Raw genomic sequence first — 15544 nt, forward strand, 5'->3', positions numbered from 1 at the left:
TATATATCAATGAGGCTTATGTGATATTACATCAGCTACAGATAACATGTTAATGAGATAAAATCAACATGTTATTTTCTGTCAGACAGGGAAAGGTACATTGTTGATATTAACTCATAATGAACTTTTAGCAAGCTGGTTTAACTGTGGCACTGCTCTGTGAACTGAGCAGTTTGTCCACTTAGCACCTGATACCTGTATGATGTAAGGTGCCTCGTTTTTCCGCACAGAAGGAAAAGACCTAGCCCTCACAAATATCTGTGGTGGTCTCCTATTCACTTGTGGATTAAATACATGTTCAGTGTTAAATAAAATCGAACATAGTACAGACAGTCAACAACTCCATATCACAGCTAACTACTTCTAGAATAACAAGCTATGAGAAAAGGCGGTAGCGTCCATTCATACCTTCAATGTCGTGGATAAAACCTTCTATCCAGTTACTGTATCCCTTGAGTAACACAGCCCGAGGGATGTTGCAGTCAGTACTGGCCCATTGCTCCACATTTGTTATGCTTAATTCAGGCAGACAGGAGAGATTGGTGGTCCACACTGGAGGTTCCATCACTTGTGCTGCTGAATCTTCCATGGATCATATCATGGACGATCATATGCGTCGGAGTCCGACTTCCGGGTTTGTGTACCCCTCACGGGCTAAAATGGCCGCCAGGTGATTAAGGCGAATGGGGGCGCGGCAGGAGTGCCTAGATGATTTCCCGGAAATGTGAACAAGTGAATCGCTAATGTTGTCCCGAGTGTTTAGCGCTCTGCACAGCCACCCCAGACTGTCAGCAGGGAATAGTCGAAATGCATGTACGACATTATTTGACACTTTAGTATGGTTAAACATGACCATCATTATAACAAAGTTTATAGGTCATAAAAGTCGAAAAAGCATAATAGGTCCCCTTTAAGTTGCCTACCTGCCTTTTGTGTAATGAATCATGGAAGTTCTACACACTTATCAACTGAGGGGTCCCAGACATGCGGTCCTGAAGCTGCAGCCCGTTTGAAGTATGAGCATACGCACGATTTTGTCAGCACATAGCCTATATAAATAATATCACTATCATTTTGAGTCATTTAAGATTATTTGCTCAATTTAAGATCGAAAGCATTATTTTGAGAAAACGCACCGAGAAGAAATCGGCCTCGGATTCCCACAATGCCGAGCGTCTGATCCGCGGATCAGTGCGCCTGTCGTGAGAGTCGCACCACGAGAGACGCTTGTTTCCATCCGCTTCTGTCACCCCGTCGCACCAGCAGATATGTCCTATTCTTCAAGTGCACATATAAACACGAACAACAGAAAAAGGAGGCTGAACGATGGTCAAGGTAAGTACATACTAACAGGTGGTGGTGAACCAACAAGCCGTAACTTTATGCATCGAGAGGGTCGTTATGTCCCTTGCTCTGTAAACAGACGCTCCGTCGTCATGCTGTGTGGGTCGTCGTCCTATAAATGTTGAGTAAAAGCAGAGGAGCCCCAATGTTCATTCAGCGGCAATGGAGAGGGGGAGATATGACGTGAGCGATTCAGAGAAGGTTATGCATTCGCCCAATGTTGTTCAAACACATTAGGACCTATAACCTACATATGAGTGTTGATCTTATTTAGTGTAGAATACTACTAATACTTTGAAGAAGTGAGAACTAACTCATATGTTCAATCCCGTCTTCGTCCACACTAGAGTGTAAATGTAAAAACATAAATTAGGCTTCTTCTACTTTCCTCTTCACATGCTCACCACAGTGTACAGTACTGCAGTCGAAAAGTAAACCTTCATACGGAACTGAAATCATGGTGAAGCTGTGGTTAGAAAGGAGAAGCTTCAAATTTGAACCTGAGTAGTTTTGAGGTTTTTTCCATAAACCTTCCGAGATGAAGCGGAAAGCAAAACAGTTAAACACACAACACTATATTGATTTGATTCGTATTGCCAGAAGATTCTTTGGACAGTGTTTTGTTATTCTGCTCCAGAAGCACCACAGGGCCGGAGCCTGCTGGCCAGTCCCCACAACGCGCGTCTCTGTCAGCACCTCTGTGGAGGTCCATGCTCTGACTCTGCAGACTGCTCCCACAGCCCCTCTCCGTCCCCAGGACAGGCGGGCACCACACAATGTAGGCTGGAGACCGTGTTGTGTCCACTTAACAGATTTCTCCTCATGTGACTTGAATGAATGCTTTGTGGTTGACCTGCTGTGTTGTGCTGCGTAGGCCACAGCTCTCACGTTTGTGAGGACGTCAGGGAGGAGGGTCTCGGAAGGACCAGGATACGAGCCGAGAACGAGGTGGAGGCCAACAAACTGGTCAACAACTACAGAGTGGGTGGGAGAAGAGTACTTCGCAGCTTGCTGCAGAAAATGTGATGAAAAACTAAACCCTTTGCAGCCCGCGTGTGTGTGTGTGTGTGTGTGTGTGTGTGTGTGTGTGTGTGTGTGTGTGTGTGTGTGTGTGTGTGTGTGTGTGTGTGTGTGTGTGTGTGTGTGTGTGTGTGTGTGTGTGTGTGTGTGTGTGTGTGTAGTTTGGTTTTAGAAAGTGGAAGAGCCATGTGACAGAGCGCCCATTTGAAGACCGTTCAGAAGCTGTGAAAGAGCTCTACTCTGAGCTTAATGTCATAAAACCAAGCACAGGTACACTTCCCGTTATCGTTAATCGTAGGCTCTTAAAAGCACTTGCTGAGTTCTGACCAACTTGTTGCTGTGTTTCTCCCTCCGGTTTCAGGTCACCTAGTCTCTGTTGGAAACATAGTTTATGTGTTTCTGTTCGGTTGGTGGGTGGCTCTGGTTTACCTACTGGTCTGCATACTCATGTTCACCACTGTCATTGGGACACCGTATGGTATGATTCACCACTTCTGTAGTTCCTCATACTTTGCCCTAACGAGGTCAATCCCATCCTAACTCATGTCATACAAACTCTCCTTCAGGGAAGCTTTGCTGGCGGTTATCGTGGTACTTTCTCTGGCCTTTTGGTAAAACCATCCAGGAGGTAACGTATTAGTTCAGTGGTCATCATTAGAAATCATTGCTTTTGTATTTCTGCATTTTTCTTCTTTTAAAATTCCTCTCCTACCATCAAACAACAGATGAGCTAACTGATTCTTGGTTATGTAGCATCAAATGGCCTTCTTAGTCACGTGTCTGTACCAGAGAGGTGCCATGTTTCCCCAGACAGGGAACGGGTGTATGCACTGCAGTGCGATGTCTCCCTACTGTGCTTGTAACAATGGACGGGAGGATGTGGTCCCCATTCTACTGCCTTCCCCCACAGAGACCCCAGACTCGGTGGGGCCAATCCCTCGAGGAACCCCCTACTGGGTGAGCACCTCCATCTGCACAATGTCTTCATATTGTTCTGAACACGCAGATTGCCGCAGTGAAATGTCTTGAGAGCTGCGGTACAAACCAACAGCTCCAAACCTTTAAACTGCAGCGGCGGTTCACCACGTACGTGTGGCTGCTTCTGGGCTTCCCTCTGCTGGCCGTGGTCCACTCCCTGGTCTGCGTCCTGGCCTGGACGCTGGTCTTCACCATCCCTGTGGCCAAGATGAACGCCCGCATGCTGGGCACCATACTGATTATGCCCCCCGAGGACGTGTCCGTCACCACGGGCTCAGAGAGAAGTGTAAGGAAGTGTTTGAGTGACCAGTAAAGATACAGCCAATCGATAAATTAATGATGTAGTGTTATTTGGGTTGTCTTTTCATGACATTGTGCAGCTTGATTACTGATTGCTGACTATCACGCTGTTTTATGTTTGCGCAGCAGGGATACGGGTCAAAAGCACTCCTCTGTTGTTCGAATGCAACCAACTGGCACTACTACAAGTACACTGTGGATGGAATCAACGTGTTTGCCGTCAGTATCCTGTGTGTGTGTGTGTGTGTGTGTGTGTGTGTGTGTGTGTGTGTGTGTGTGTGTGTGTGTGTGTGTGTGTGTGTGTGTGTGTGTGTGTGTGTGTGTGTGTGTGTGTGTGTGTGTGTGTGTGTGTAAAATTGCTCGTTGACATCTTTAACACCATCTCAGATCTGCTTCCCCTGGTAATCGTTGCCATGGTAATTGGGTACATTGACACAGGAAACCAGTATGCCAGCTCCAACTTAAAGTTTGGCATAGCGGTCAGTTCCATTATCCCTCTGTCTTACTACATCGGGATGGGCATCGCCAGGTAAGCTTTAAGAGAGTCAAGCAATCAGGAAATTGAAGACCTAATAAAGGGCTTTTCAAATGTTTTTGACAGCTCCTAGTACGGCTCCTTCAGCTCCTTCAGCTCCTAGTACGGCTCCTTCAGCTCCTAGTACGGCTCCTTCAGCTCCTAGTACGGCTCCTTCAGCTCCTAGTACGGCTCCTTCAGCTCCTTCAGCTCCTAGTACGTCTCCTTCAGCTCCTAGTACGGCTCCTTCAGCTCCTTCAGCTCCTAGTACGGCTCCTTCAGCTCCTAGTACGGCTCCTTCAGCTCCTAGTACGGCTCCTTCAGCTCCTAGTACGGCTCCTTCAGCTCCTACAGCTACTAGTACAGCTCCTTCAGCTCCTAGTACGGCTCCTTCAGCTCCTAGTACGGCTCCTTCAGCTCCTAGTACGGCTCCTTCAGCTCCTACAGCTCCTAGTACGGCTCCTACAGTTCCTAGTATGGCTCCTACAGCTCCTTCAGCTCCTAGTATGACTCCTACAGCTCCTTCAGTGGTAGTGTTCCTGTCTTTGTTGTGTGCAGTATCTCGGCCCAGAGTAACTTTGCGGTGGGTGCGCTGGTGAACGCCACGTTCGGCTCCATCACTGAGATGACCTTCTACATCACAGCCCTGATCAGAGGTCACAAGGCAGGCAACCCCTGCCTGCAGGAGATAGTGAAGGCGGCGCTGACCGGCACCCTGTTCGGCTGCATCCTCTTCATCCCTGTGAGTCTGTCCTCAGTACCCTGGACACTTACTGCACTGGGGTTATCATGGCTCAGACCTTTAAAAAATACTTCAAATCAGTAAATGCTTCCTGTAGATGTATACATCAAATATGAATCCTCTGATAGGGCTATATCAATCAAAGATATGAAGGATAGATGAACACATAACTTCAAACTCCCATTATGCTGTCGGTTTTTCTGACTTGTATTCCAAAAGTCAATTTGAACCAACCTTTATCAAGTCAATTGATTGTAAACATTCCTTTTAAATCCTAGGTCCGTTAGATTACTGTGTTGGCCCCAGTGGCTCTGCCCGTCTGTCCTGGTCAGTTAGATTACTGTGTGGACCCCAGAGGCTCCACCCGTCTGTCCAGGGCAGAGCTTCAATGGAGCCTCCAAGGTTCAGAGGAGCCCGTGCTCAGATGGTGAGGGAGGAGGTGTACTCCAATTACTCAAATCGGCGAGTAATGGGACACATGGTCACTTTAAAGGACACTGCAGCTGTTCACCAGACTATAAATCACACTGGTGATGTTGTCGGGGACAGATCACCATCAAAATTATTGTATCATGTTTAGTCAATGACCAAACAGTTCTTGTTATCAGGAAGAGCTTGTTGGTATATTTTTGCCTCATTTAAACATTGAAATAGCTGCTAACTGTCACTATTAACACCATTGTACCCCTGCTGGCCACAACCTCTGATTCCCCTGGTAGTGGGGGCTCAAACCCTCCACTCAACCTCTGATTCCCCTGGTAGTGGGGGCTCCTCTCAACCTCTGATTCCCCTGGTAGTGCGGGCTCCTCTCAACCTCTGATTCCCCTGGTAGTGGGGAATCCACCGTCCACTCAACTTTGGGGAGAACATTTAATGAATATTACAACCAGTACGTCTAAAGTATGTCTCTGTCGGTCTAGCAGGGTCTTCAACTGGCGGCGGGTGTAAAGTTATACAAATAAGGTCTTCCCTTCCTGAGATGGCTGCCGTTAGATCCAGTGGGCTTGGACTGGGCACTCATACCCTGACACATATTAGGAGGTGTACTCCAATTACTCAAATCGGCGAGTAATGGGACACATGGTCACTTTAAAGGACACTGCAGCTGTTCACCAGACTATAAATCACACTGGTGATGTTGTCAGGGACAGATCACCATCAAAATTATTGTATCATGTTTAGTCAATGACCAAACAGTTCTTGTTATCAGGAGGAGCTTGTTGGTATATTTTTGCCTCATTTAAACATTGAAATAGCTGCTAACTGTCACTATTAACACCATTGAACCCCTGCTGGCCACAGCCTCTGATTCCCCTGGTAGTGGGGGCTCAAAACCTCCACTCAACCTCTGATTCCCCTGGTAGTGGGGGCTCAAACCCTCCACTCAACCTCTGATTCCCCTGGTAGTGGGGGCTCAAACCCTCCACTCAACCTCTGATTCCCCTGGTAGTGGGGGCTCAAACCCTCCACTCAACCTCTGATTCCCCTGGTAGTGGGGGCTCAAACCCTCCACTCAACCTCTGATTCTCCTGGTAGTGGGGGCTCAAACCCTCCACTCAACCTCTTATTCCCCTGGTAGTGGGGGATCAAACCCTCCACTCAACCTCTGATTCCCCTGGTAGTGGGAGCTCAAACCCTCCACTCAACCTCTGATTCTCCTGGTAGTGGGGGCTCCTTTCAACCTCTGATTCCCCTGGTAGTGGGGGCTCAAACCCTCCACTCAACCTCTGATTCCCCTGGTAGTGGGGGCTCCTCTCAACCTCTGATTCCCCTGGTAGTGCGGGCTACTCTCAACCTCTGATTCCCCTGGTAGTGGGGAATCCACCGTCCACTCAACTTTGGGGAGAACATTTAATGAATATTACAACCAGTACGTCTAAAGCAGGGGTCGGCAACCTTTTGTATCAAAAGAGCCATTTTGGCCCATCTCCCGCAAAAAAAATTTTTTTGGAGCCGCAAACTTTTTAATTCACCCCCTCCCCCCTCCGGAGACGCTAACGCTGCGCACCGCACAGACATTTTTTGTGACACTCTGTAAAAAAAACAAAAAACTTTAATGCTGTAAACCCTTCTCGCTCAGTATTCGTTCGTGCAATTGGCTGTCAACGGTGGATGCTGCTGATTGGCGGCTCACTGGCATGTCCCGCCTCCTGCCAATGGCAGCATCTAGGCTACTTCCTGATGCCAGATGCCAGTTAAAGATTTAACTCCTACTGGGATTAGCCACCTGCAAATCAACGAAGCTTTGTCATTCACTCCCCCCCCTCACGGTAGCGCAATTGCGCATTCATTGCGACCTCTCGTTTAGTTGACGATATATATAAAAATTAGAGCTGTCAGTTAAACGCGTTATTAACGGCGTTAACGCAAACCAATTTTAACGACGTTAAAAATTTTATCGCGCGATTAACGCAATTATTTTATTACAAAAAAATAAAAAATAAAAACTTTTTTTTTTTTTTCTTTGGCTCAAAACAAAGAAGCAGTAGCCTGACTGCAATGTTCAAATGACATTTGTTCAAAGCAGTCGTTTAATTGCACTATAGGCTCTTTTTTTGTATCGTCCTGTTTTGATCAGTATATGCCAATGTTGTTATCAATAAAAAATCATTTGCACAAGGCAAGCCGATGCACTTCACCATGTTGATTAGAGAATTAAAATGAGAAGAATTATGGGACAAAAAAATCAAGGGATATTTAGCATAGAAAAAGAATTTGCGATTAATCGTGAGTTAACTATGACATTAATGCGATTAATCACGATTAAATATTTTAATCGCTTGACAGCTCTAATAAAAATATATATATACATTTTTTTTATTATTTTTTTTTTTTAAGAAAACTGCAGGGAGCCACGGCTGAGGGGCTAAAGAGCCGCATGCGGCTCCGGTGCCGCAGGTTGCCGACCCCTGGTCTAAAGTATGTCTCTGTCGGTCTAGCAGGGTCTTCAACTGGCGGCGGGTGTAAAGTTATACAAATAAGGTCTTCCCTTCCTGAGATGGCTGCCGTTAGATCCAGTGGGCTTGGACTGGGCACTCATACCCTGACACATATTTTATTATATATATATTTATTTACTTATCCCCTGGATATCACTGGAATATTCAAACCGAAGTTTACATGTAGTAGACTTAATAGCAAGCCAGACCTACATCAAGATGTTGGGTCTGGGAACACTCCATTGGCACGGCTCAATCCAAGGGGTGGGATAAACGGTTGTCTTTCAAATTCCCTTTGCAGGCAATAGGATAGCGCTACAATCAATCATGTAGCAGGGACCACACAGACTTGACTGGAAGCATCGCAACTCAGTCGTCGTTATGTTAAGCCCGACCTCCCACTCTTTACACAATGTGATTGCCCTGACCAGAGTTTGGTTTTCCAGCTGGCGAGCTAAAGGAGGGTTGCTAGACGACCCTGGCTGCAAATAACATTTGCTGCCGCTAGGGTGCGTCTACATTTCTATGCTATAAATGTAACCCATGGTCCACAAATATGCATAGGCATTTTTTTTTTTCGAGGAACTCCCATTTGTTTTAGTTAAAATGTTTTCCTAATAATCAACAACTATAATAAAGTGTTTGTGTTTGTGTCAGGGCATCAGCATGGTGGTCGGGGGGCTGAAACACAGCGAGCAGCGATTCAACAGCCGGTCTACAGGGGTGGGCTCTGCCCTGCTCTTCATCTCTGTAGGAGGTGAGGACCAGCCCAGTGGTGGAGGCCCTTTAACCATCACCCTCACTCACTCTCCACACCCCACTCCCACTGGGCCTTAGTCCGAGTTCTGTTCTCACTAGAGGGGGGCTTTGTTGGGGCCTGCAGGTGTGTTTGCGCCCACCCTGTTCTCCAAGGCCTACGGGAACCTGGTCTGTGACGCCTGCACAACCTCTGCTGGAGGCAACGCCACCTTTACCTGCCACGACTGCCACTACGATCTGGTAGCAGACACCACCATCTTCAGACATCTAGACTTGACTTTACATGACATAGTCTGCTAAATAATGTTTGGACTCCATTTCAATTCCCAACAGAACAACTCTACACTGTTCCATAACCATGTTGAGTAAGTTCTGATGTTGTTTTGTTTGAATATATTTGATTGAAATATTGATCTAGTCCGTCACCTCCATCATACACGCACTAACACGGCAGAGCTCCTGAGTCGTGTTCCTCCCTTTCAGACCGCTTGTGTACTCGGTCTGCGTGCTTCTGCCCGTGGCCTACATCATCGGCCTGATCTTCACCTTGAAGACACACTCCCACATCTACGACATCCAGGTTGGAGAGGGACACGGTAGGAAACTGATGAAGCGTTGAAGTTCAATTACATCCAAAGGAATACTCCTTAAAGCTGCAGTAGATTGGATTTGAGAGTTTCAAAGAGACAGCAGAAGCGGTCACCAGGTCAAGATATTTGAGTTGTGTGAACGGGTTGGCAGAGATAAAACGGAATTTTCAGTTATTTTCTAGATTAATGTAATTTTCTTAGAAACTGTTTCAAAATTGCATAGATTACCATGTGGACATCATATAAGACGCAACCACCTTTAGAAAAACATACTTGCTTACTGTACTCAATCATAAAATGACCATGATATGGCGTCCGAGATTAAGGAAAACATTTGTTTTAGTTTTGGTTATTATTCACTATTCTCAAAGCACCCAAGATCGCCAGATACGAAACAAATTGGCACACAAGCACAGCCTACTGCTGCCTCGTCTGCGTAGAAACCAGCAAACAATCCGGATCAGCTGAGGTGTACTAGATTCAAGCCCACCTCTTTCTAAAGAGCTCCGTGACCAGAGCTCGGCTCTTCGTATGCTCGTGTTTGTGAAGTTTCCCCAACCTGGCAACCCGCTTGAGCTTCAGGTCTGGGGAGGACAGAGGCAGCTCTCCAATGTTGTGAATCCAGACTGCATTTGCCAATTTGAGTCAATGTTGCATATCATACCTTTTTTTAATCTAGAATAAAGTATCGTAAAGTGCCTTAAAGATCCCATGCCATTAAAATCACATTTTTCCTAATACGTTTGTGACCTTTGGTAAGTTTGAAATCTATGCAGTTTGTCTGCTGTATGCAATAGCCAATGAAAGGAAAAAGGCAGAAAAAATTAGCCAATCTGGATAAGGTGACACTGCTACGTAGAGTTGTCAAATTATTATTCATAGACCTGCCCCCTATGTTGGTTGGTAACCACCCACAGAAATTCTGAAGGAGTCGAGATTGAGCTAGTGCAGAATTTTGAATGCAATAGCAGAACGACATCGAACCTGTGTGTTATGCCGAAGCAAAACGTCCACATTGCATCTCCTGCCAAAGACAGAGGAATTAAGGGAGAATTGGTTGCAATTAAATTTTGGAGAAATACCAAAAAACTGAGCCAGATTAGTGCTGTGTACGGCAGATTCATAATATCGTCTGGAGGCTCACACAGCTTTTGGCCATAATAATATATATTATATGATATAGTTATCTATGTATGATATTATTTAGATATAGAGCTCCAGAACTCCCGCCCAGCGGGGCCCCAAGCAATTGCGGGGGCCCAGGCAATTGCCTGGTATGCCTAATGGGATGCAGCGCCTCTGCTCTCATGCAATCCCAATGAGAGCGACACGAACTTCGTCTGAGCAAAAAATAAAAAAATAAATAAAAAAAAATAATAATTATAATAATAATAATAATTCATGTGCACGCAGAGACTATGGCGGCCGAAATTAGACTATGGCGGGGCGCCATAGTCTCGTCAATGTGTGGGAAACACTGCCCGCCGGAACACCCGGAGTGTTCTAGAATATATACAGAACACGGCCCAAGGCTTTGTTCTGTTTACAGTGGATGTATCGCCATTGCGATACATCCACTGTAAACAGAGCGCAGGGTACCGTGGCCGCATGCTGCTCAGGGCCACACCCCCACCCTCCTCCTTGACCCGCCTCCCTCCTCCTCATTTGCATTAAAGCTACAGACACCGAAACTGTGTTTTTGGGGAAAGCTCAATGTGCGACTGGCTCGTAGTGGCTGTAACGCTGAATTTCGGGAATGTCTTCAAATTTTGGGGCCCACTAATATCTATATTAAAGCATCCATAAAGTAGCATGCCATGGGACCTGAAGAACGTGGAACTGATGTTGGATCCACCAGCCTCGTGTGTGTGTGTGTGTGTGTGTGTGTGTGTGTGTGTGTGTGTGTGTGTGTGTGTGTGTGTGTGTGTGTGTGTGTGTGTGTGTGTGTGTGTGTGTGTGTGTGTGTGTGTGTGTGTGTGTGTGTGTGTGTCTCTCTCTCTCCAGCCGAGGCCCCGGGGGGGGCGGTTGTCCACTGGTCTCGCTGGAGGTCCCTGCTGATCCTCATCATGGCCACCCTGCTCATGTCTGCGTGCGCCGACCTGGCCACTCAGCACATCCAGCCCATCCTGCACCAGCCCAACATCTCCCAGGTGGACACCACCAACACGGCTGCTCTGAGGTGTATGTAGGATGTGTGTGGGGGCTTTGAATCACCGTCTTTTGTGGTCAGTATTTCATAGGCGTGACAGTCATCGCCATGGTCCCAGAGATCCCAGAGATCGTCAACGGGATCCAGTTCGCCCTTCAGAACAACATCAATCTCAGGTGGGTTCAGCCTATGGACGCTCTCTCTTCATTGTTGCTGAATCTGGGGCCACGCCCCACGCCCACCGGGACCACGCCTACCGGGGGCAAACGGGGCCAAGCCCCAAGGGGCCACACGGCCGATCTCCACTGTCGTCTGGAGATCGGTCGTCTTTGGGGAACCTGAATATAAGATGGAACAGGCCAATGCAGGTCGGGTTCCCCTCACTTGGGATTGTATTGTCCCGCAAGAAATGTCTTGCAATTGTGGTTATTTGTGATTTGCACAGAAAGTCTTAAGGGAAGGAAACAAATAGTATGTAATTGTTGTTGTCCTTGATCTCGACTGTGGCACCCTGCTGTTGTTCTGGTGTCATGCATGGTGCTGTTATTTTGAAAACCTTCAGGACCAGTTTTTAACACTTGACCCCTCTATTGGCTTTTGAATTGAATTAAACACCAAGCCAAACAATCGCAATTACACCATATGGCCAACAAATGGCGATAAAGGACATGTGTTCTTTATCGCCAATTTTTACCTATTTCCTCTGAAACCCTCCCTAAGCTACTGGACATTGATTGGACAAACCAAGTTTAGTTGCGTTTATGGTGGTTTTATGCAATCAAACTTTGATCACAAAAAAAAACGAATGTAAGACATCAATTTGGTTGTAAAAAGAGAAAGTGAGGTTTATTTTTCAACGACAAACTTTCTTGACCAATTTTAGCCAAAGGGTGACTTTTTAAATCAGCTGAGTCTCAACTATCATAGATAATTAACTAATTACATGATAAAGATTGCTTTTGTTCATGTGCACAGCCATTTTTATTAGAGGCTTCTTATTGAGTGTTTCGTAGGTCTGTTAGTTTGGATTAGTGTGTTTCTAGATAACTAACATTACTCACTAGTGAAAATACCTATGAAAAAAAAGATATCCTTGCAAAATCATACAAAGACAAACGTTTACATCACACTCATGCTTCTTACACTTCTCAGTTTCTCAGTTTGAATGCAGTTTTTTCTTTCTGGTTCCAGGCCAGGACGCAGTTACTGTCAGGTCTGAACAGGTCCTGGGTTAAAAGGTGTTCAACCAGTTTACAATAGTGACCCACCAGGAACTCTCTATCTACATTGTGCCCAGACTGCTGTCCACACACCTATGAATGTTAACCGAATACGAGCTTGATGACCTCGAGATTTGGTTGAGCTCATCGGATCATAATTTGCGCAAGAATCCCTTTTTCAAGTCGTGAAAAAGAGGGACTGCATGTTGAATTCATGGCTGAATTTGCGTCAGCCATTGCGAACATATTGGATAGAATCTGGACCATGGCGACTGGTATGCTCTAGATATTTCACAGACACGCATAATGACCGTGGTGTTGGACTCGGGGGCGCGTCTGCCCCATTGGAACGTGCCGGTCCTTCCAAAATCTGCCTCTAAAAAGTGTTATGTGGCCCCAGCACAAGTTCAGAAAACCTTTTTACAATCTGAGGACACTTAGCCGTTTGTCTTCCCTTCCAGCTTGGAGGTGGGAAGCTGCATTGCTGTACAGGTCTGCATGCTTCAGATTCCACTGCTGGTCTTATTCAACGCCCTCTATGTAAGACTCATTTCTCAACATGATTAGGTTAAACATTCCTACTCGCTGGAATACCAAAGAGACCAACGCTGTTTATATGTGTTCAGGATGTGGGCTTCGTGCTGATCTTCAGCGACCTGCACCTGTGGGCCAGCATCTTCAGTGTCATCGTGGTCAACTACATATTGATGGATGGGAAGTCAGACTATTTTCAAGGTAAGTTGAGGAACCCTGTAATATCAAGTTGCAAGGCCCTATAAACCTGTTGTGTGATAGGGCAGAAATTCAAGGCATTAAGAAATAACCCTATTCGGTTGTTTTTAATGACTCATCCAACTGAAATTGGAGTATTCCGCTGCGGCACTTTGATTTTAAGCGTTATTAAGAAAATGTCTGGTGTTAAATTGTATTTGAGGGTTTTAATTTTGACTTCCATTTGTAGCGCATTGATTGGAACCGTAATAAGGCAGGTGTCCTGTTATTTAAATCGAATGCAAAACATTGGAGCGTAGTTCACAGGATCCACCTCACTGGTGTTCATTCATGGAACGTTCAGTGATCAAACCCAACTGCAGTTTCGGTTTCAACCGAGTATAAAACAATTTTTCATTAAAATAACTTCTACGGTCTTGGTCTGTCTAATTAAAAAATGAACGAACTGCGTCCGGCCCACTTGCATTCTGGCAACGGTGACACATCTCAGAGGGGTCGGATGGGACATGAGGTAGGCAGGCATGTTACAATACAGTGAACATGAGCAGTACACAAGACATCAGGCTAGTTTTTAGATGAGTACAACAATTAGACGTGAAGTGAACTGATGAACAGGGTTTAGGCTGTAGAAACACTCTGCCCCTTGGAGCGGTTGTCTCCAGGCTCCGAGCCATCTCTCCCGGGCGTCAGCAGGGACCCTGGAAGACTCCTGGAACTTACATCCTAGCATAACAAATATCGGCTTGGCATTATAAGAACAAAATCCTGTTCCTGCCCATTGATTGAGAATATTAGAGGGTCAGTCCAACCTCACAAACCACCTGAAGGCCTTACAGGAATGTTAATAAGCAAGTCAGTAACCTTTTGACATTATCTCTGCAAATGAACTAAGAAGGCTTTTCTATTGATATCAAACCTAGCAGCTCATGCAATTCATGAAGATGTCTTCATTCATGAGATAACTTGCGAACAATAGTGAAGGGTCAAATGGTTTCCAAAGGTTGGTCCTCTATATACTGCAGTCAGAAATAACTATTGACATCTAAGCCAGGGTAGGCCATGTGGAGAAACCAGCCAGAGTTGGATTTGAAAGTATCCAAACCCCCCCCAAACCAGGGGCTCCCTCACCAGGTCTGCTCAGCCTGGTGGAAGGCTGCTGTTATGTGCAATGAGTGCAGGGCCAGATTATGCGCACGTAGCTAGCTAGACAGACAAGTTAGCCATCCTATTATTTTATAAAGACCAAATGACATGACTTAATGGGCTTATTACAGATACCATTATATTTATCGATGCTGGTGGCATGTAAACAGAAGTTCAAGTATGACAAAAATATAAGTAATCACCTACCCTAGCCTTAATGTTTATAGTGAATGACCTGACTGTATTGACCCAGAACCCTTGAGCTATGTCCCCGTGTCAGCGTGTGCTTGTGTGACCACCAGGTACTGCTCTGGTGGTGGTCTATCTCATCTTGCTGGCCCTCTACTTCTTCGCTCCGTCTCCGCTGGGCTGCTGATGTTCACATCGTTTTAACCCCCTTAAGAGATTTTAACCAAACGATTGTGATCCTCAAAGTAAATATTGTTGACTAATAATATAATGGTATCTATTATTATTATTATTATTATTATGTGCTGTTACCTCCAGTTTGTACAGAATCGTAGCAAGGTCTATTTTAACGTCTCAGGTACTATTAGGCTTCCCAGTTGCACTTTATGGGGCTTAATACATATTTGGCAGATTTATGAAAAATAAATCATGCTCATGCACAATAAATGTGGCCCAACTGTGCCGTGGTATTTCTGTATTTCTTTTCTATGTTATCAGAAGTAATTTTGTAGATAAGCCTTAACAAATATATTATTGCAACTAAATCCTACTAGATTATTAAAAGACTTGAATTCATTGAGAACGTTTTCTGCCCTTCTTGTCCGGGATCCACCCCTCAGCCAAAGACCTCTAACTCATCCTGAAGCTCTTTGGTCCTGTAACTCATCCTGAAGCCGATTCGTCCTGTAACTCATCCTGAAGCTGATTGGTGCTGTAACTCATCATGAAGCTCATTGGTCCTGTAACTCATCATGAAGCTCATTGGTCCTGTAACTCATCAAGTAGCTGATTGGTCCTGTAACTCATCCTGAAGCTCAATGGTCCTGTAACTCATCCTGAAGCTCATTGGTCCTGTAACTCATCCTGAAGCTCATTGGTCCTGTAACTCATCCTGAAGCTCATTGGTCCTGTAACTCATCAAGAA

At 45.6% G+C, this 15544-nt stretch overlaps 1 protein-coding gene across 2 annotated transcripts; it reads left to right on the top strand.

Moving 5' to 3' along the window:
• Positions 1–1041: 1041 nt before the first annotated feature.
• LOC132464863 (uncharacterized) lies at positions 1042–15196 on the top strand. Of its 2 annotated transcripts, none has more exons than XM_060061494.1 (20): positions 1042–1335; positions 1982–2122; positions 2219–2325; positions 2526–2634; positions 2726–2842; positions 2931–2992; positions 3175–3321; positions 3437–3628; positions 3772–3865; positions 4030–4171; positions 4715–4898; positions 8495–8594; positions 8721–8836; positions 8930–8961; positions 9080–9192; positions 11191–11336; positions 11417–11511; positions 13017–13095; positions 13182–13290; positions 14733–15196. In XM_060061494.1, exons 1-20 carry the CDS (start codon positions 1269–1271, stop codon positions 14804–14806), a joined length of 2226 nt encoding a protein of 741 aa, XP_059917477.1. In that variant the 5' UTR covers positions 1042–1268; the 3' UTR covers positions 14807–15196. The 2 variants fall into 2 exon arrangements, with proteins under 2 accessions (XP_059917477.1, XP_059917476.1); XM_060061493.1 differs by having other exon boundaries at positions 1045–1335; positions 3769–3865.
• The last annotated feature ends 348 nt before the right edge of the window (positions 15197–15544 follow it).

Source organism: Gadus macrocephalus, chromosome 9, assembly GCF_031168955.1.
Source record: "Gadus macrocephalus chromosome 9, ASM3116895v1".
Classification (NCBI taxonomy): domain Eukaryota; kingdom Metazoa; phylum Chordata; class Actinopteri; order Gadiformes; family Gadidae; genus Gadus; species Gadus macrocephalus.